This window comes from Bos grunniens, chromosome 8 (genome assembly GCF_055505025.1).
Source record: "Bos grunniens cultivar Pamir isolate PY7600 chromosome 8, Bosgru_T2T1.0, whole genome shotgun sequence".
NCBI lineage: Eukaryota > Metazoa > Chordata > Mammalia > Artiodactyla > Bovidae > Bos > Bos grunniens.
The window spans coordinates 63,569,332-63,590,467 of record NC_141172.1 but is presented as its reverse complement, the minus strand read 5'-3'; the positions used below and the strand labels follow the sequence as shown (position 1 = coordinate 63,590,467).

At 37.6% G+C, this 21,136-nt stretch overlaps 1 protein-coding gene across 7 annotated transcripts in view; it reads right to left on the bottom strand.

The window, feature by feature from the left end:
• Positions 1 to 21,136, bottom strand: part of STX17 (syntaxin 17) — a 74,361-nt gene that overhangs the window by 3,763 nt on the left and 49,462 nt on the right. For all 7 annotated transcript variants that reach the window (XM_086416100.1, XM_086416101.1, XM_086416103.1 and 4 more), the window contains exons 4-7: positions 20,865 to 21,090; positions 9,992 to 10,107; positions 9,863 to 9,913; positions 18 to 104 (exon numbers count right to left, since the gene is read on the bottom strand). In XM_086416100.1, the coding sequence (XP_086272226.1) occupies positions 18 to 104; positions 9,863 to 9,913; positions 9,992 to 10,107; positions 20,865 to 21,090 (480 nt within the window). The remainder of the gene's footprint in view (positions 1 to 17; positions 105 to 9,862; positions 9,914 to 9,991; positions 10,108 to 20,864; positions 21,091 to 21,136) is intronic.

The window sequence follows — 21,136 nt, the reverse complement described above, 5'->3', positions numbered from 1 at the left end:
CAGGAGCAGAATCTTACCTTCCCCAAGTTTTTGGTTCCCTCTTCAACATTCACAGCAGCAGTGTTGACATGGTCTTCAATGCTGTCAATCTTCTCCTGCTGAGACTAGATGCAAAGGAATTATGAGTGAACGTTCCTGCTGGGGAGCAGCAGTCAGCCAATACACACTACTTTAATTCCTGTAATCAGAGCCCTGGGTACTGCAGCCTTGCAGTCTTAATAGCGGTTCATTAATAGCATCTGATAAACCATGTTGAAAGTGCAAATTCACTTGTATGAAAAAAAGAGGGTGACTTAATTATTAGACAAGAAAAGGGTGGCACCTTTATAGGAAAAAGCATCTCACACTAAAATCCATTCTAACATACAAACATATTATTCTCCAAATGAATCTACTTTCCAGGAGGAAAAACATCCAAATAAGCATTTACGTGTCACGTGAGGTTTGATGGAAAAAAAACAAAATCAAACCAAAACCCTTTCTAACTTATCTTCTTTGAAGATTCAGTTTAAAACAGACAAATCTGTCTCAGGAGTTAAATGCCCTTGATCCAATAAACACAAGTTATTATGTTTTAGGAATAAAAATATAATATGGCTTGATCTGCCATAAAATTGTTCCATTTGTGATATGCACTAGGGAGCAGTGAATGAATTTATTGTACCATGTTTTACACCTGTACACTTCAATACATTTAAAAATCATGACAAGTTAAAATGTTTCAGATCAAACATATTAATAAAGCCTTCTACATAAAATGGCAACATCTGTGCTGACACAACAGAAACACGGAATCTTTGGGTGGAAGTGCAATTTTCCCCTCAGCTATGTGAAACCCCACTATACCACTTCTGATAAGTGGCCACTGAATCTCAGCTCAAACATCTCTAGTGACAAGAACTCACTACCTGACAGAGGAACATATTCCCATTTTTAGAAAACTATATTTATATGGAATTTACATATAATATACAACCAATTCTTAGGGCATATCCTTTGATTAGTTCTCACACATGTATAAACAAACCCATGTAAGCATGATCACATCAACTTTTGAGGGGTTTTTTTTTTAATTCACAGAAAAAAGAAGAGAATCCCTCTTCGACCCCAGCTAAATGCCAAATTAGACTCCGTTCAGAGCTCAATCTGGACCCTATTTGTCCACTGTGATCTTGGCTCTTTATGCTGGGCCAAACTATACATACATAACTTTATTCTACTACAGGACACCAAGCCCCAAACAACAAAGCCTCCTCACCCCTATCTACCAACCTTCCCTTTTGCTTCTGATTTACTTATGTTTGCTTTCATTGACCTAGGCCTCCCAAATCTGACAACCATCAACTTAACACTGGCACCTCATATTGTTCTCAGCATCCCTTAAACAATTATTTAAACCATTTATGAGGATCACTGTAGTTTTCTCAAACTAGAGTAATGAATAGACTTTTCCTTTTTAAAGGAAAACAATTCTCCAAAGAATCTAAAAATATGTTTATGGATTCAACACTGACTTAGGTTTCCTTACCTGCCTGAAAAAAATAACAGAATATTAATAAGCAGTTATAAGAGCACCTAAGATTCTGAAGGGAAATGTGATTTATTAAGTTAATACTTGTCAAGCAGAATGCAATTTGGGCATCTGAATCAAAACTATGAAGAACTGTTTTCCCCTTGTTGGTAGTTGTACAGTTTTATTAATGTGCCTGGAAAGTACAGGTTTAAGAAACAAATGCGAAAATTCCAGGTATGTTCCTTTATTCTTCTCTCTGAATTCCAGCCAGCTTTCAAGGCCAGCTTTAGTCTTAGATCCCAACCAACTAAGCTATCTTGGTTCTGAGCTCCAAAGATAGATAATATATTCACCTTAATTATATGCATTCATATACACAGAAAAGCCCAGAAACAGGCACATAAACACTATGATACACAGGCAGAGTCTACTGGCCTAGAGTAGGCAATAAGCAGGGTGGGTAAGTACAGTGTTGACATTAGGGGATTCCAGTAATAGGAAAGGGACTATAGGAACTATAATACTAAAATGTCTAAAGGTATTGGTGGTGGCAAAAGTAGAATTCTAAGCAAAGAGGGAATCAAACAGGGAGGGACAAAGGCAAGAATGCAGTGGGTCAGGGAAGGGAATGGTGTGTGCGTGTTAGTCGCTTAGTTGTGTCCTACTCTGCGACCCATGAACTATAGCCTGCCAGGTTCCTCTGTCCATGGAATTCTCCAAGCAAGAATACTGGAGTGGGTTGGCATTTCCTACTCCAAGGGCAGGGAAGGGAGTGAGAAATAAGACAATATCTCATGGAGTCCTCCCATCAATTTACAAAGCTAAGTGTTGTTAACATTCTGAAGGTCACATAAATAATAAATGCAAGAATCTGATCTAATCAATTACAACCCAGTTTTTATGCATTGGGAGTAGAACTTAAGCATAAAAGCCATACAGGATATGGCAAAAGGTAGAGACAAAATTGGATGAGCAGCAATAGTGACAAGCTATTGAGCAAATGGCCCAGAGTTTTCCTAATTCCTCTTGACTAGAAACAGGGCTGGTTCTACAGTTACAAGAACAGAAGAGGGCACTTGAGCAATAAGGCTGAAGAAAAAAATCAGGGTGTCTAGTAGATAATAATTAACATTTACTGAAATACACATGGATCTCTTAACGGCTTTGCAAGTACTTATTATGGTGAAAGTATATATAAAATTTACATTTTTTAAGTGTATAATTCAATGGCATTAAGCACATTCACAATTTTGTGTAACTATCATGACTGTTCTATAGGTTCTTTTTAATACTATTCTCTATTCTTCATTGTACTGAGTTTAGCACAATACTATGCACACAAAAAGCATTCCATAAATACATGGTTAATTAGCCTAAATACTATCATGTCCATGTGATGATAATGAAAGGATGTGGTCACTTTAGTTATGTTTCCAAATCATATCGTGTCTAAATGGAGTTTCTGTTGAGTCCTTGACCATGTGGTCATGAGAACTCAGTCACCCTGGGAACAGTAATCAGGGGTTCTCCTTTGAGCTTTTGCCTAATAGCATTCTGTCTCATGTCCTTACACAGACTATTATAAATAGGACATCTGTATAGAGCCATGGCTATACCCAAAGCTTTCTTATACAAATCTTTCTTAGATTAGGGGCTAGGAGCTGCTTATATAACCTAATAGGAAATATAACTTGTACATGTTTAGTTTTCTTTTTATATCAACTTTGAGGTATAATTTACATACATTGTAACTCATCCATTTTATTGTGTAAATATTGATGATTTTCAGCAAATGCAAATATTTGTGTAACCCTACATGTACAGATTTTACAAACTGCATTAGATTAGATTATGAGTTATAAAAATTGAATAAATCATGATTATAAAAACAAATATTTTTGGAATTTTTATTATATACTTCTCTTTCATACACAACTATATTAACAGATTCTACAGATACCTAACTCAGAAATTTCAAGCATTTAGCTGCTTCTGATTCAGAAGCATAAAAAAGTAAAATGCTTCAAACAATTTACTGTACTCAATTTTAGGTGTTACATTTCGAGAAATAAATCCACAAACTAAATAACTAGTACTGAAAAGCTGAGAAATTAGATTCTAGAAGAAACATTAGAGAATCAAAGGTTCTTAAGAGAAGAAAATATGCTGAGGTGTGGTTGGGTGAGGAAGGATAATGTTGATCTCAAAAAGCTGAATATGTTTCCATTATGTTTTAGTACAAGAATATTGAATATATTTCCCTGTGTGATTGGGTAGGACTTTATTTATGCTGTACATAGTATTAACTATTTGCATCTGCTAATCACAAATTCCCAGTTGATCTCTCCCTCACCCCCTACCCCTGTGGCAACCACAAGTCTATTCTCTATGTCTGTGACTCTGCTTCTATTCAGTAAATAAGTTCATTTGTGTTATATTTTAGGTTCCAAGTATAAGTGATATCATATGGTATTTGTCTTTCTCTTTCTGACTTCAGTTAGTATAATCTCTACGTTCATATATGTAGCTGCAAACGGCATTATTTCCTTCTTCTTTATAGCTGAGTAGTATATAGAAAACCCTAATAACTCCACGTAAAAACTACTAGAATTGACAAATGAATTCATGAAGGTATCAGGATATAAGATTAAAATTTAAAAATTCCTTTTAATCACATAAAAAAATATTTAGGCATAATAAACTTGACCAAGAAGGTGAAAGACTTACATGCTGAGAACTATAAAACATTGATAAAGGAAAGATGATTCAAAGAAACAGAAAGATATCACATGCTCTTGGATTGAAGGAATTAATACTGTTAAAATGGTCATTCTACCCAAAGCAATCTACAGATTTAATGCTATCAAGCTACCCACAACATTTTTCTCAGAACTACAACAAATAATCCTAAAATTTATATGGAACCATAAAAGACCCAGAATTGCCAAAACAATCCTGAAGAAAAAGAACAAAGCAAGAGGGCTTCTCTGGTGGTTCAGTGGTTAAGAATCTGGCTTGCAGTGCAGGGGACACAGTTCAACCCCTGTTCTGAGAAGACCCCAAATGCAGTGGGGCAACTAAGCCTGGCACCACAACTACTGAAGCCTGAGCACCCTAGAGCCTATGCTCCTCAACAAGAGAAGCCAGCACAATGAGAAACCCACACACCACAGCTAAAGAGTAGCCCCTGCTGGCTGCAACTAGAGAAAGACTGTTTGCTACAAAGAAGACCTCAGTTCAGTTCAGTCGCTCAGTCGTGTCTGACTCTTTGCGACCCCATGAATTGCAGCACGCCAGGCCTCTGTGTCCATCACCAACTCCCGGAGTTCACTCAAACTCATGTCCATCAAGTTGGTGATGCCATCCAGCCATCTCATCCTCTCTTGTCCCCTTCTCCTCCTGCCCTCAATCCCTCCCAGCATCAGAATCTTTTCCAATGAGTCAACTCTTCGCATGAGGTAGCCAAAGTATTGGAGTTTCAGCTTTAGCATCAGTCTTTCCAATGAACACCCAGGACTGATTTCCTTTAGAATGGACTGGTTGGACCTCCTTGCAGTCCAAGGGACTCTCAAGAGTCTTCTCCAACACCACAGTTCAAAAGCATCAATTCTTCGGCGCTCAGCTTTCTTCACAGTCCAACTCTCACATCCATACATGACTACTGGAAAAACCATAGCCTTGACTAGACGGACCTTTGTTGGCAAAGTAATGTCTCTGCTTTTTAATATGCTATCTAGGTTGGTTACGGAGAAGGCAATGGCAACCCACTCCAGTACTATTGCCTGGAAAATCCCATGGGCAGAAGAGCCTGGTAGGCTGCAGTCCATGGGGTCGCAAAGAGTCAGACACGACTGAGCGACTTCACTTTCACTTTTCACTTTCATGCATTGGAGAAGGAAATGGCAACCCACTCCAGTGTTCTTGCCTAGAGAATCCCAGGGATGGGGAGCCTGGTGGGCTGCCATCTATGGGGTAGCACAGAGTCAGACACGACTGAAGAGACTTAGCAGTAGCAGCAGCAGGTTGGTCTTAACTTTCCTTCCAAGGAGTAAGCTTCTTTTAATTTCATGGCTGCGGTCACCATCTGCAGTGATTTTGGAGCCCCAGAAAATAAAGTCTGACACTGTTTCCTCATCTATTTCCCATGAACTGGTGGGACCAGATGCCATGATCTTCGTTGTTTGAATGTTGAGCTTTAAGCCAACTTTTTCACTCTCCTCTTTCACTTTCATCAAGAGGCTCTTTAGTTCTTCTTTGCTTTCTGCCATTAGGATGGTGTCATCTGCATATCTGAGGTTATTGATACTTCTCCTGGCAATCTTGATTCCAGCTTGTGTTTCCTGCAGCCCAGCATTTCTCATGATGTACTCTGCATATAAGTTAAATAAGCAGGGTGACAATATACAGCCTTGATGTACTCCTTTTCCTATTTGGAACCAGTCTGTTGTTCCATGTCCAGTTCGAACTGTTGCTTTCTGACATGCATACAGGTTTCTCAAGAGGCAGGTCAGATGGTCTGGTATTCCCATCTCTTGAAGAATTTTCCACAGTTTATTGTGATCCACACAGTCAAAGGCTTTGGCACAGTCAATAAAGCAGAAATAGATGTTTTTCTGGAACTCTCTTGCTTTTTCAATGATCCAGTGGATGTTGGCAATATGATCTCTGGTTCCTCTGCCTTTTCTAAAACCAGCTTGAACATCTGGAAGTTCATGGTTCACGTATTGCTGAAGCCTGGCTTGGAGAATTTTGAGCATTATTTTACTAGCGTGTGAGATGAGTGCAATTGCGTGGTAGTTTGAGCATTCTTTGGCATTGCCTTTCTTTGGGATTGGAATGAAAACTGACCTTTTCCAGTCCTGTGGCCACTGCTGAGTTTTCCAAATTTGCTGGCATATTGAGTGCAGCACTTTCACAGCATCATCTTTCAAGATCTGAAATAGCTCAACTGAAATTCCATCACCTCCACTAGCTTTGTTCGTAGTGATGCTTTCTAAGGCCCACTTGACTTCACATTCCAGGATGTCTGGCTCTAGGTGAGTGATCACACCATCATGATTATCTTGGTCATGAAGATCTTTTTTGTAGAGTTCTTCTGTGTATTCTTGCCATCTCTTGTTAATATCTTATGCTTCTGTTAGGTCCATACCATTTCTGTCCTTTATCGAGCCCATTTTGGCATGAAATGTTCCCTTGGTATCTCTAAGTTTCTTGAAGAGATCTCTAGTCTTTCCCACTCTGTTGTTTTCCTCTATTTCTCTGCATTGATCACTGAGGAAGGCTTTCTTATTTCTCCTTGCTATTCTTTGGAACTCTGCATTCAGATGCTTATATCTTTCCTTTTCTCCTTTGCTTTTCACTTCTCTTCTTTTCACATCTATTTGTAAGGCCTCCCCAGACAGCCATTTTGCTTTTTTGCATTTCTTTTCCATGCAGATGGTCTTGATCCCTGTCTCCTGTAAAATAGCACGGCCAAAAAAAAGGAACAAAGTAGGAGGCACAACTCTCCCAGACTTCAGACAATACTACAAAGCTACAGTAACAAAAACAGCACAGTACTGGCACAAAAACAGACACATGGATCAATGGCACAGATTAGACAGCCCAGAAATAAACTCACACAAAGGAGGCAATACACAATGGGAAAAAGACAGTCTCCTCAGCAAGTGGTGTTGGAGAGCCACATGTAAATCAATGAAGTTAGAACATACTCTCTCACCACGCACAAACATAAACTCCAAATGGCATAAAGACTTAAATGTAAGACAGATACCATTAAGTGAACATAGCCAAAACATTCTCTGACATAAATTACAGCAATGTTTCCTTAAGTCAGGCTCCCAAGGTAATAGAAATAAAAACAAAAATAAACAAATGTGGTCTAGTCAAACCTATATGTTTTTACACAGCAAAGAAAATCACTTTTAAGAAAATAGACAATCTACAGACTGGGAGAAAATATTTGCAAATGATGTGACCAACAAGAGATTAATTTCCAATATATACAAACAGTGCATACAACTCAATAACAAAAAGGACAATCCAATGTAAAAATGGGCAGAAGATTGAAATAAACATACAGATAGCCAATAGGCATGTGAAAAGATGCTCAATATCTCTAATTATTAGAGAAATGCAAATCAAAACTATAATGGGGTATCACCTCACACCAGTCAGAATGGGCATCATTAAAAGGTCTACAAATAACAAATGCTAGAGGGGGTGTAGAGAAAAGGGAATCCTGCTACACTGCTGATGAGAATGTAAATTAGTACAGTCACTCTGGAAAACAGTATGGAAGTTCCTCAAAACATTAAAAATAGAGTTCCCATATGATCCAAAAATACCACTCCTGGGCATATATCTGGAGAAAACTATAATTTGAAAAGACACATTCACCCCAATGTTCACAGCAGCACTCTACAATAGCCAAGACATGGGAGCACCCTAAATGTCCATCAACACAGAATTATGTTATTTACACACACTGACAATTTTACCTCTTCTCTTCCAATTTGGATACCTTTCTTTTTCTTGCCTGATTCCCATGGTTGGGACTTCCAATTCTATGGTGAATAGAAGTGGTGAGAGTGGGCCTCCCTGTCTTGCTCCAGATTTTAGTGGGAAGGCTTTCAGCTTATCACTGTTGAGTATTATGTTGGTTGTGGTGAAAAACTTTTATAAGGAAAAAAGACTTTTCAGGACAGGGTTTCAGATGGCAAAAGTACCAGAGGGAAGTTATTAAGGGCAAAGTTTACTTTACATAAGAAAAAAACATCTACGAGTTAGCGCCTCCAAATGGAATAAGTGTATCTCTGCACTGTGATTGTTCAAAAGGAGGCAAAAGATCATCTATTTCAGAAGCTGGAGCAAGAGTAGAATCATTAGATTAACAGGCCTCATAAGTCCTTTCCAATTCCAAACCTGAGATTGTGTGACCTAGGAACTTCCTATAATTTATAGCCAGATGTCAGGGAAACCATAATTCAAAGATGTACAACCCCTAACTCATAGTTTGTCAAGAACAATGAACAAAACCCAGACAGAAGCATATGTAGAAACAGACATGCACCTGTATACACACACACACCCCCCCCCCTTCCCGTAATTCCTGGGAAGGAAAATAAGAGTAACTTACAAAAATAATGACAGAAAATCTGTTCTATCTTTCCCACCAAATCTTTGTTAACAGTATCACTGGCCACCCAATTATGTAGAATAAAGCCTTAATTTATTTTGACTCTTCCACCTTTCTCCAATTTCTTATAAATTGACCCCAGAAATGCCTTGAGGCTGCCTTTTACCTTTGTATTAATATTTGTATTGCCATGCACTCAGTGAAACTCTTGCAATTGATTCCAAAGGTCCTTCCACCTATACTCTCCTCCCGCCCAGGGCAATTATTCACATGGCTAATAGTGATCTTTCTGAAGTACAGACTATCACATCACTCTATCTACTCAAAAATCTACTGGCTCTTTAATATCTACAAAGTAAAGTTCAAATTCTTTGGTATGGCTTTCAATGGCATCTCAATCTCCTTGCTTAGTTTACCCATGGTACCTTATGCATTAGTCACATTGTTAACACTTGTTATTCCTGAAAGGACAGTTGTGCTCCAACCCTTTGCGGCCCCATGGACTGCAGCCTGCCAGGCTCCTCTGTCCATGGGGATTCTCCAGGCAAGAATACTGGAGTGGGTTGCCATGCCCTCCCTCCAGGGGATCTTCTCAACCCAGGGATCAAACCCAGGTCTCCCACATTGCAGGCGGATTCTTTACCAACTGAGCCACCCAGGAAGCCCATACACTTTTGTACTCTATGTTTTTGTTTAGATATTTTCAACTGCACCCCTCATTCCCACCTGTGGAAATTTTACTCAATTTCCAAGGCTCAAGGCAAATGCTACCTATCTTATGACACTATTCTTAATGTGCCATGACACCTGCAACTTTCCCTTGGAATTAAACACTTCTCCTTGAAGCCAATAATACTTTTCATAGCTTATTTTTACATTTAACAACAATTCTTGAAATTTCCGTTTTGGTGTGGTCCAAGTTTATGGCCACCCACTGTAAATCCCTGAAGGCAGAGAGCAGGATTCATTTATTTCTATATACAATCTTGTCAGAACCCTAATACCCAGTATATTCTATATAAAAAAATGCTTAATAAATTTTTTTTAATTGAAGTGGGACTTGAGGACACTTAAGACTTCGGTCCATGGCTCAATACCAGTCTTAGAAATTGTAAATTCTATTAAAATTCTAGTCAGAAGTCTAGTAATTGATAAAAGCCTCTTATTCTATTAATCCAACATCTCTGAGTCAAAAACAGTTATATACTTACATTCACTAGGAGAGAGAAATCAGTGACCAGTTGGCTAAGTTCAATTAAGTCCTTAAAAAGAGAGAGAAAGAGGAAATTACTTACTTTCACGCCTCACAGCTGCCAAAAGGAAAATCATTTCTAACATACCGCTTCTAAGGTCTCCCATGATTCTGCAGCATTTTGATCTCGAGGAATTTCAGGCAATGCATAAATCTGAGTCATACTCTGAGGATCAGCTTCATCTTCAGTACTATGAAATGTTCCTGGATGAACATAGCCTCATGTTTAGAGTATATCTGCTTTGTTAGAAAGATGGTAGCATGAATCAATTCCATGAAACAATTACCATGTGAAATGCTTACTAGTTAAGTTCAGGCTAAAAGTAAATTGATTATCCATGGGGAGGTTAGTTAACAAACACTATTTCTTTAATTATTCTACAAAATCATCTAAGAAAATTACTACAAAATTACTACTTACCCAATCTGAACAACTAGGGCTAGATGCTAAAGTAGCATAAAGTAGAACTATTCTATTTGGCCAATGTTCTATGAAGAGATAACCTAGTAGAAATAACACTTTTCATTGCTAAATCAGTAACATTTTCTTTGGCTATTTTAGTAATAAACATCAGATTAACAAGATTTTAAAAGTAAGGAAATGATGCATTTTTAGCAATGAAAAATCAGTCATTTTTGGTAATAGTAACTTTGTTATTAAACACCTCTTACCATATGTATCCTTTTGCACATACTGTCATCCTTCTCCTCAGAGTAATTTTTCTGGCCTGTGCCTTCATTCTTCTATTTCTTTTCTGAATTTTAAAAAGTCATCAACCCTTTAGGCCTTTAGTCATTAACACTGCTATAAAGATGAATTTATACTCCAAACTCTACCTTCAAGTCTTTCTTATTACCTCTTCCTTGGTTTTACCAATGTCATTAAATTGATATTTATAAAATGCCTACTATATACCAATCAATGTGCTAAGGTCAATCAGTTCCAAGAAGTCATAGTGGTTAGGAGTATCAGCCTAGTTGGAAAGACCTGGGTTAGAATCCTAGTTTGCCTGTTTACTAGCTCTTTGATTTCTTTGGCTTATTTCCCTCATTTGTAAAATAAGGTGATGTTTATTTTAAATGGTGCCTAGCTTATCTATTAAGAATACTGTCACTGCTGTTACTGTTAATGGAGTTTACTATATAATGCATGATATAGACATGTTTACAGGCCAAGTTCAGTACAGTCTGTAAAGAACTATGATGTGGGTAAGTATGGTATGCTATGTGAGCACAGAATAAAGGTATTTAACTGAGACTTGTAGAGAAAGAGTGATTTGACAAGGTTGTGAAACTAAAGCCTGAGGATGAACAGAAATTATAGTGCTGAACCGGGGCAAGCGTGAAGGGGGAAGGAGAGAATATTAAGGTCAGAAAGACTAACGTGCTTAAGTTTAAGAACTGAAACCAGTCAGTATAGCTGAAGCACAGACTATGACAAGAGAAAGCAACGGTTGAGGCTGGAAATCTAAGGTGACATCATTTATGGCACTGTAAATTACATTAAAGAGTTTTGTCTTTCTCTTAAGATCAATATGGAACTTTTAAAAGGATTTGAAGACTACTGGGAAATTGAGGGTGCCATAATCAGATTTTAGATTTAGACAGGTAATCACAGCTGTAGTGTGAAGAACAGATTAAGGATGGAGTTGAAAGGCAAAAAATTAGAGAGTGAAAACCAGTTGGGAGGCTTTTCAGTGTGTCTGGTGCTAAATGATGATGTTGTGCTCTAGTGTGATGGTGTGAACAGTGGCAGTGGAAATGGAGAGATGAGATCTGAAGGTCTACTTCCCTTTGTCTTCCTTACTGAAAGCTCAAAACATCAAGTACTTTAATATTTCTGAGCATCCATTACATTTTGGGTTGAGCATCAGAGATAAAAAAGTGAACAGTACAAAGTAGCTGTTCTCAAAGAACTTACATTCTAGAAAAGTAAACATACAAACAGACAATCCTAAAACAATAAGAGACTGCACTGATACCTAGATAAATAGATACAGATACCTACAGTGTTTATGGGAGTTTCAAGCTGGGCATGGTGTCTGACCAAGTTTGGTGTGGTGTGCAGTTTATGGAACAACTTACTAAAAAAGGTTAATTTTTTCTTACTAGGCTAAGAAGACAGGAATATAAATTCTAAATAGAGAGACCAACATGAAAAAGGTCCTCAAAAAATACCCAATATAGCTTAACATAAAATCAGCAGTCTGGTCTTGCCAAAGCATAAAGTTGAAAACGTACAGCTCTAAGTATAAGACATTATAGATGGTTAGGAGGAACCTTGCAGCCCAGTTAAAGACTTTGGACTTTATTTGGAAGACCGTGGAAATCTACTAAAGGTTATAAGCAGGAAAGTAACATAGTGATGTGACCTGATGTATTCCTAAAAGTAAGTCATTATGACTCTTAAGTTCATCTTTTCTACCAATTTCTCTTTTCATCTAAGCCTATGTGGTTGTGTTAGTCACTCAGTCGTGTTCAACTTTTTGCAACCCCATGGGCTGTAGTCCGCCAGGCTCCTTTGCCCATGGGATTCTCCAGGTAAGAATACTGAAGTGGGTGCCACTCCCTTCTCCAGGGGGTCTTACTGACCCAGGAATTGGACCCAGGTCTCTTGGATTGCTGATGGACTCTTTACCATCTGAGCTATCAGGGAAGCCCCTCTGAATGGTATTTTATAAAACTGCATTACTATTTTACTTTCAACGTTTGTGAATGTTTTACCTTTTAAGAAATAAAACCTATTTGAATTGTTTAGGAAGGGCAGTCAGTTGATTAAAAGTTAAAAATTTGTAGGTTTATCAGAATTGACAGTGTTCTTTTAATTTTGAATCTTAACTGAAATGAATATATTTCCCTACCTTAAAGGTAGAGCAAAACAACACATACAAAGTTTTACATTACAACATATGGCAAATATCCAACATATTAAAAGCTCTGATTTTTACAAACGTTTAGGAGAGTTATTTACTCCATGTCCTAAGTTATCACATAAAAAAACTTTTTACTTCAAAGTAATTAATTACTCTAAGATCTTTCTCCTACTTAATATTCCATTTGTAATAAGAACTCCAACTTCCTTAATAGAATGATAAATAATGATACCTCTTTTCATTAACAGATCAAATGTAAAGCAAAACTTTGTAAATATCACTCAAAATTGACTTTTTAAAGCCATAATTATTGTACTATTAGAGAAGCTTCCAATGCAGTATGCCAGGATGTATAACAAAATGAGGAGGGATTATCATACAAAAATTCTTGATCTAAAAATGAAGGGATGGGAAATGTTTGACATTTTAAGCAAACATAAAAGATTTCCCTCAATGAAAAAAATAATTAAATGTTTAAGTCATTTACGTTTCACTTGAAACCAAACTGCGTATGCATCTTAGTTCAAATGGAGTCTTAGAACAAAGAAATCTGTTCTCTTCCATGGAAAATCCTGCTGTAAACTTACAACTCAGAACATTGCTAATCAATTCAAGGCATGACTAACAAGAAAGGAACCTCTTAATTTCTACAACTTCCGTAATTCATTTATTCCAGCTTGTATTAAAAATCACTATCTCAGTGTTCATCCATTGACTTTGAACTTTTACAAACTACTGTAGACATAATGAGGCAAAACACAGAGAGATTATAGCTGCAGGAAAGACAGCCAAAGAATTCTTACCCTGTCCACTGAAGTCAAAACTGCTATTGTTGTATAATAATCTCAGTTTCACTCACTTGCAAACAACTGCAAGTGTAAAGTCTATGTGGAATATGGAATCACTTAGCAGTGTTATTCAGATTCTATTTTTTTTAAACATTATTGACTATAAACTCAAACATTAAGATATTTTTAGTTGATGTGAAAAGTAAGATTAGCAACATAGACATAAGACTTTTTCCTTCTATGTGTCCAAACTATTCTCACTATACCCTCCCCCATCTTTCTCCACATATCAGGAAGGGCAATGATTCCAGTAAGAATTACAACACAATATTTAAGGAACTTCCACTACATTTTACATTAGGAAAAGTTCCATTTTAAATCTAAGTTAATTCAAAAGCATTTCCTGAATTCTTTCATGTTCCTACAGCTTTATCATACTGAAATTACTTTACTGATCATCTATATAAACCTACCTATCAAGATAAAGTGACTTTGGAGACATGGCTTAACTTAGCTCCAAAGGAGCATTTTTAAGAAAATTAAAGTCAATTCAAAAGACACCTTCTAAGTAATATATAAAAACATCTACATGATTCACAATGTGTTCAATAACAGTATACATATACCTGTGATAAAATCTAGTATTTCATCAAATTCAACATGCTGGTCTGAAGTTCCCAGCAGTTTTAATGTTGGACTCTTCTTTTGTGAATAGTTGTTTAAAATGTTGTAAGATTCTGTTCCTATTGCACTGGTGAAGTGTGTGAGCTGGATGGGAAGTAAGAAAGACAAAGACAGAGAGAAGCACTGATTTGCTCTATATGACTTGATACACCTTGCTAAATACAAATCAAATTTGGAGGCTCATCACTTCTCTTGGTGGGAAGCAATATGCTAAAAATGAAACTAGATACACAACTGAGACAGAAGGGAGTTTCTCAGATCAAGCAAGATTGGCAGAGAAGATGTGCTTTAGAAACTCTCAGAATCTGGACAAAAGATACAGCAAAATCATCACAGCTTCCCCCTAAACGTAATAGGCTTCTTTCATTCTCCAGAGAACATAAAACATTCTATTCTACTTATTTCTATCTGTAAATGAAAAACTATTTTTGTATTTTGATCTCAGTCATGGAAATGTGGCATTGCTCCTGAATTTCTGCTCTCATGTTTCCAACCAATTTATTTATAATCAGATTGAATTTTTAAAGGAAAAAGCATTTTAAGGCACTTAAATTTCTGTGCAAATCACTTTTCTTTTTTTTTCTGTATAAGCTGTCACTACTGTTATGAATACCAGAAGCAAAAATAGGAAAACAGGGGAAAAAAAAAAACAACCCAGAGAGCACAGGATAAAAACATGTAGGATGACAGAAAAGAGTCTATAGCTAGAAGACCACACATAGAGCAAACCCAGTTCTTTCCCCACTATTAACGTCTTATGTAAATCAGTTATTTCCTTTTCATTATTCTCCTTTCCCACCCTCTCAATTACTTGTTAATATTTATGGATTTAACACAACCTAGTAGAAACTTCATGTTTGGTGAAATACTCAGGCACTGAGTGAGACAGTTAATTTTAACTGCTTAATGTTGGCAATGGATACAAACTCAAAGCACAATCTGACCAGAAGACTGTTCAGAATTTGAAACTATACACAGTGTTTTAGATTATGAGTTTTTTTAGATGTTTTAGATTATGAGATTCAGGTATCTGATCTCATAAATGGAGTGACTGTTTCAATCAAATCTGCACTAGACGCAGAGATTTAATTTCATAGTTTCTCTCAGTGGCAAGTGATTAGTTCTTTAGCTAATCTGGTGCTCCATGAAATGAGAAGTTTGCGAATCAACAGAGTTGGAAAACAAATTTCACCTGCTATTTCTTCTCCCTCACCCTCTAGCTCTGCCCCAATCTTCTTCACTTTCTCCATATACATGCTTCCTCAAATTTTCCCATCACTTTTTTTTTTTTTAAATACCAGTCAGCTACCTACAGAGAAAGTTAATTGCCAGCAAACCGGGTAAGCTGCCTTTTTCTAATAATCACCCAATTCCTCTGATGACACGTTAAACCAAATTTGTTGAGCCCAAGCAATTCTACTAGTAAAAACACAAACAATGCAATAATAAAATGCAAATTCAGGCTAAAATACTTAAATAGAACTCAAAATTTTTGTTTGTGAGGGAATTGCTGGTGATGGGCAATTCAAAACTAAATAGCAGAAGAGACCGATATCAGTGATTCTTTCCAGAAAATCCACCATCTTCACTGTTATTACTACCATCAGAACTGTCAGAGGGTCTGGTAAATAAGATGACTCCTTAATCTCATGGAATTTACAAGGCCCAGTTTCTCTATACATAAACAGAAAGCATAGCTTTATAATTCATAGTTAGAACAGCATTTAGCCACATCATTATGGAGGTGATAATTCTATATGAACACAATGATATAAACAGTAAAAAGAATTCTGCCTAAATACTCTTCAACCAAGGTTGAGTGCTAAGATTTCTTTCTACCCAAAACAATACTTTGGGTAGTGTTGTTAGACAGTGGTTATCTACACAGTGAAGTTACTAGAGCACACCTGAAATTACAAAACTGTCTCTAAAAACATTTTTATTCATTCATACTTATAACACATTTATTAACAGTCCACTATGTGCTAAATTCTATATACTATATGCTTAGGTACTGAGGAGACCATAAAATTAAGATTATCCAGAAACTCTGAATAATGGCCTAAATGTTTCTTATATTAAAAAAAAAAAAAAAAAGTCGTGTAAAATTGGATTCATTAGCACTGAAAATATAGTATTAAAACAATCAGGTTTTTCACTGGTGAAAGAAATCAAAGAGGACACTAATAGATGGAGAAATATACCATGTTCATGGATTGGAAGAATCAATATAGTGAAAATGAGTATACTACCCAAAGCAATTTATAGATTCAATGCAATCCCTATCAAGCTACCAACAGTATTCTTCACAGAGCTAGAACAAATAATTTCACAATTTGTATGGAAATACAAAAAACCTCGAATAGCCAAAGCGATCTTGAGAAAGAAGAATGGAACTGGAGGAATCAACCTACCTGACTTCAGGCTCTACTACAAAGCCACAGTTATCAAGACAGTATGGTACTGGCACAAAGACAGAAATATAGATCAGTGGAACAAAATAGAAAGCCCAGAGATAAATCCACGCACATATGGACACCTTATCTTTGACAAAGGAGGCAAGAATATACAATGGATTAAAGACAATCTCTTTAACAAGTGGTGCTGGGAAAACTGGTCAACCACTTGTAAAAGAATGAAACTAGAACACTTTCTAACACCATACACAAAAATAAACTCAAAATGGATTAAAGATCTAAACGTAAGACCAGAAACTATAAAACTCCTAGAGGAGAACATAGGCAAAACACTCTCTGACATACATCACAGCAGGACCCTCTATGACCCCACCTCCCAGAATATCGGAAATAAAAGCAAAAATAAACAAATGGGACCTAATTAACCTTAAAAGCTTCTGCACATCAAAGGAAACTATCAGCAAGGTGAAAAGGCAGCCTTCAGAATGGGAGAAAATAATAGCAAATGAAGCAACTGACAAACAACTAATCTCAAAAATATACAAGCAACTCCTACAGCTCAACTCCAGAAAAATAAATGACCCAATCAAAAAATGGGCCAAAGAACTAAATAGATATTTCTCCAAAGAAGACATACAGATGGCTAACAAACACATGAAAAGATGCTCAACATCACTCATTATCAGAGAAATGCAAATCAAGACCACTATGAGGTACCATTTCACACCAGTCAGAATGGCTGCGATCCAAAAGTCTACAAATAATAAATGTCGGAGAGGGTGTGGAGAAAAGGGAACCCTCTTACACTGTTGGTGGGAATGCAAACTAGTACAGCCACTATGGAGAACAGTGTGGAGATTCCTTAAAAAACTGGAAATAGAACTGCCTTATGATCCAGCAATCCCACTGCTGGGCATACACACTGAGGAAACCAGAAGGGAAAGAGACACGTGTACCCCAATGTTCATCGCAGCACTGTTTATAATAGCCAGGACATGGAAGCAACCTAGATATCCATCAGCAGATGAATGGATAAGAAAGCTGTGGTACATATACACAAGGGAGTATTACTCAGCCATTAAAAAGAATTCATTTGAATCAGTTCTAATGAGGTGGATGAAACTGGAGCCTATTATACAGAGTGAAGTAAGCCAGAAGGAAAAACACCAATACAGTATACTAACGCATATATATGGAATTTAGAAAGATGATAACAATAACCCTGTGTACGAGACAGCAAAAGAGACGCTGATGTATGGAACAGTCTTATGGACTCTGTGGGAGAGGGAGAGGGTGGGAAGATTTGGGAGAATGGCATTGAAACATGTAAAATATCATGTATGAAACGAGATGCCAGTCCAGGTTCAATGCACGATACTGGATGCTTGGGGCTAGTGCACTGGGACGACCCAGAGGGATGGTATGGGGAGGGAGGAGGGAGGAGGGTTCAGGATGGGGAACACATGTATACCTGTGATGGATTCATTTTGATATTTGGCAAAACTAATACAATTATGTAAAGTTTAAAAATAAAATAAAATAAAAAAAAAAAAAAATCAGGTTTTGGAGCCAGGGAGTGATACAGGAGCCTCCTACTTTCTAGGTAAATAAAAAGAGGAAAACTGATCAGATGTAACATCTCTCAGATTGTATTCTAATTTGTAATTTATTTATTGTTGTCCTCAGACGCTTTGAGATATCATGGACTGAAGCTTGCCAGGCTCCACTGCCCATAAGATTCTCCTGGCAAGAATACTGCCATGTGTGCATGTTAAGTTGCTTCAGTCATGTCCGACATTTTGCGACCCTGGGGACTATGGACCACCAGGCTCCTCTGTCCATGGTATTCTCCAGGCAAGAATACTAGATTGGGTTGCCATGCCCTCCTGCAGAGGATCTTTCCAACCCAGGATCTGAACCCACGTCTCTTACATCTCGTGCACTGGCAGGTGAATTCTTTACCACTAGGGCCACCTGGGAAACCCAACATTAGAAAAACTAATATCATGGCATCCAGTCCCATCACTTCCTGGCAAATAAAAGGGGGAAAAAGTGGAAGCAGTGACAGATTTTATTTTCTTGGGCTCAAAAATCACTGTAAATGGTGACCACAGCCATGAAATTATGACGCTTACTCCTTAGAAGGAAGACTATGACAAACAGGGCTTCCCTGATAGCTCACATGGTAGATTCTACCTGCTATGTGGGGGACCTGGGTTCAATCCCTGGGTTGGGAATATCCCCTGGAGAAGGGAACAGCAACCCACTCTAGTATTCTTGCCTAGAGAATTCCATGGACAGAGGAGCCTGGCAGACCACAGTCCATGGGGTCGCAGAGTCAGACACAACTAAGTGACTAACATATGTGTGTGTGTGTGTGTGTATGACAAACCTAGACAGCATATTAAAAAGCAGTGCCATAACTTTTTCCAGTAGTTATATACAGATGTGAGAGTTGGACCATAAAGAAGGCTGAGCACCAAAGAATTGATGCTTTCAAACTGTGGTGCTGGAGAAGACTCTTGACAAACTCTTGGACTGCAAGGATATCAAACCAGTCAGTCTTAAGGGACATCAACCCTGAATATCATTGGAAGGACTGATGCTGAAGTTGAAGATCCAATACTTTGGCCACCTGATGCAAAGAGCCAACTCAGTGGAAAAGACCCCACTCACTGGAAAAGACCCTGATGCTGGGAAAGATAGAAGACAAAAGGAGAAGGGGATGGCAGAGGATGAAATAGTTAGAAAGCATCACTGACTCAATGGACATCAATTTGAACAAATTCCAGGAGATAGTGGAAGACAGAGGAGCCTGGGCAGCTGCAGTCCATGGGGTTGCAAAGAGTTGGACACTACTTAGCAACTGAACAACAACAATTTATTTATACCCCATCTTTTCCATAAAGTTTTAAGGTGGCTTAGAACATGTATAAAATATAACAGGATGCATAAATTAAAAAGAGAAATTCAAAAGAAAAACAAGGGCAGTAATTACAAAATCAAGCCAGGAAAATTCAAAATTTAGGCTTTTGGCAGTTAAAAAATTTATATTTAAGTATTCTAGTAAACTTCCCTGGTAGTGCAGCTGATAAAGAATCCGCCTGCAATGCAGGAGACCCCATTTCGATTCCTGGGTCAGGAAGATCCACTGGAGAGGGACAGGCTACCCACTCCAGTATTCTTGGGTTTCCCTGATGGTTCAGTCAGTAAAGAATCCGCCTGCAATGCGGGAGGCCTGGGTTTGATCCCTGGGTTAGGAAGATCCTTGGAGAAGGGAACAGCTACTCACTCCAGTATTCTGGCCTGGAGAATTCCACAGACAGAGGAGCCTGGCAGGCTACAGTCCATGGGGTCACCAAGAGTCAGACATGACAGCAACTTTCACTTTCTTTCACATTCTAGTAAACAACTCAAGCAGAGAAACTTTGTTAGTTATGCCATTCAGTATCTATAAGAATAAAAAAGATTAACTGCTTTGAAGTAGTACTAATTAAACCAATAATTTTTTTCAGGTTTCTTTATACATACATTGTTTAATGTAATCAACAATTATCAATTACATCCTTAGAGGAGCTATAATGACAGGTTTTACTGGCTCTTCCTTACAGTATCACTTCATAAAAATTAATGGTGTGACCCCCAATGCAGATTTTTATGGGAGATAGATCTGACATGCCCTCTGAAAACTAGAATGCCTTAGAAAGAAGCATGCCTGGCTAGGCTGCCCCTGTACCTGGAGATGAGGGAGAAGTACTCTGCAAATCAGGATGACATTCTCCTTAGGAAATATTTTAAAACTTATTTTTAATATGTGAACAAGTAGGTACTTGAAGCCTTTATGTTTCACACTATACAGCATAGCCTCTATTTTTTTTAATCCTATAAAATGTTCTGGAGAAAAGAATGGCAACCCACTCCAGTATTCTTGTCTGGAGAATTCCATGGGTAGAGGAGACTGATGGGCTACAGTCTACAGGGTCACAAAGAGTCAGACACGACTGAGCAACTAATACACATGAAATGTTTAGGATATGCATTTCCAGTCACACTCAGGGTCCAAGAATTCAGCATACTGAACTAGGAGGTATCCCTGGAAATTTATATATAATTTGCAAATCTACAATATCAGTACAAGGAAGTGAACTCAATTAACTGCATTAAAATACTACAATCAAGAATAAGACTTAGTACATTACCGCCAACAGTCATGGATCTGGTCAAAGAAGGCTGTAAAAAAGTTTCTTCATCATTAAATTGTTTCTTAAGTTCTTCTACAGATTCCAGATGGAGTTGGAGAAATTCTGCTGTTGCCGCTGATGCTTCTTCTTTAACAGGATCTATCATTCTCTTCAGAAGTCCTAGGTCATCCTTTCGCACTTTCAAGCAAAGCTTCTCCATTTCTCGGATATTGGAGCGGAGTTGCTGTAAAAGAAAAAAAAATCGTTAAAGCTACCATCTCTTAATATAA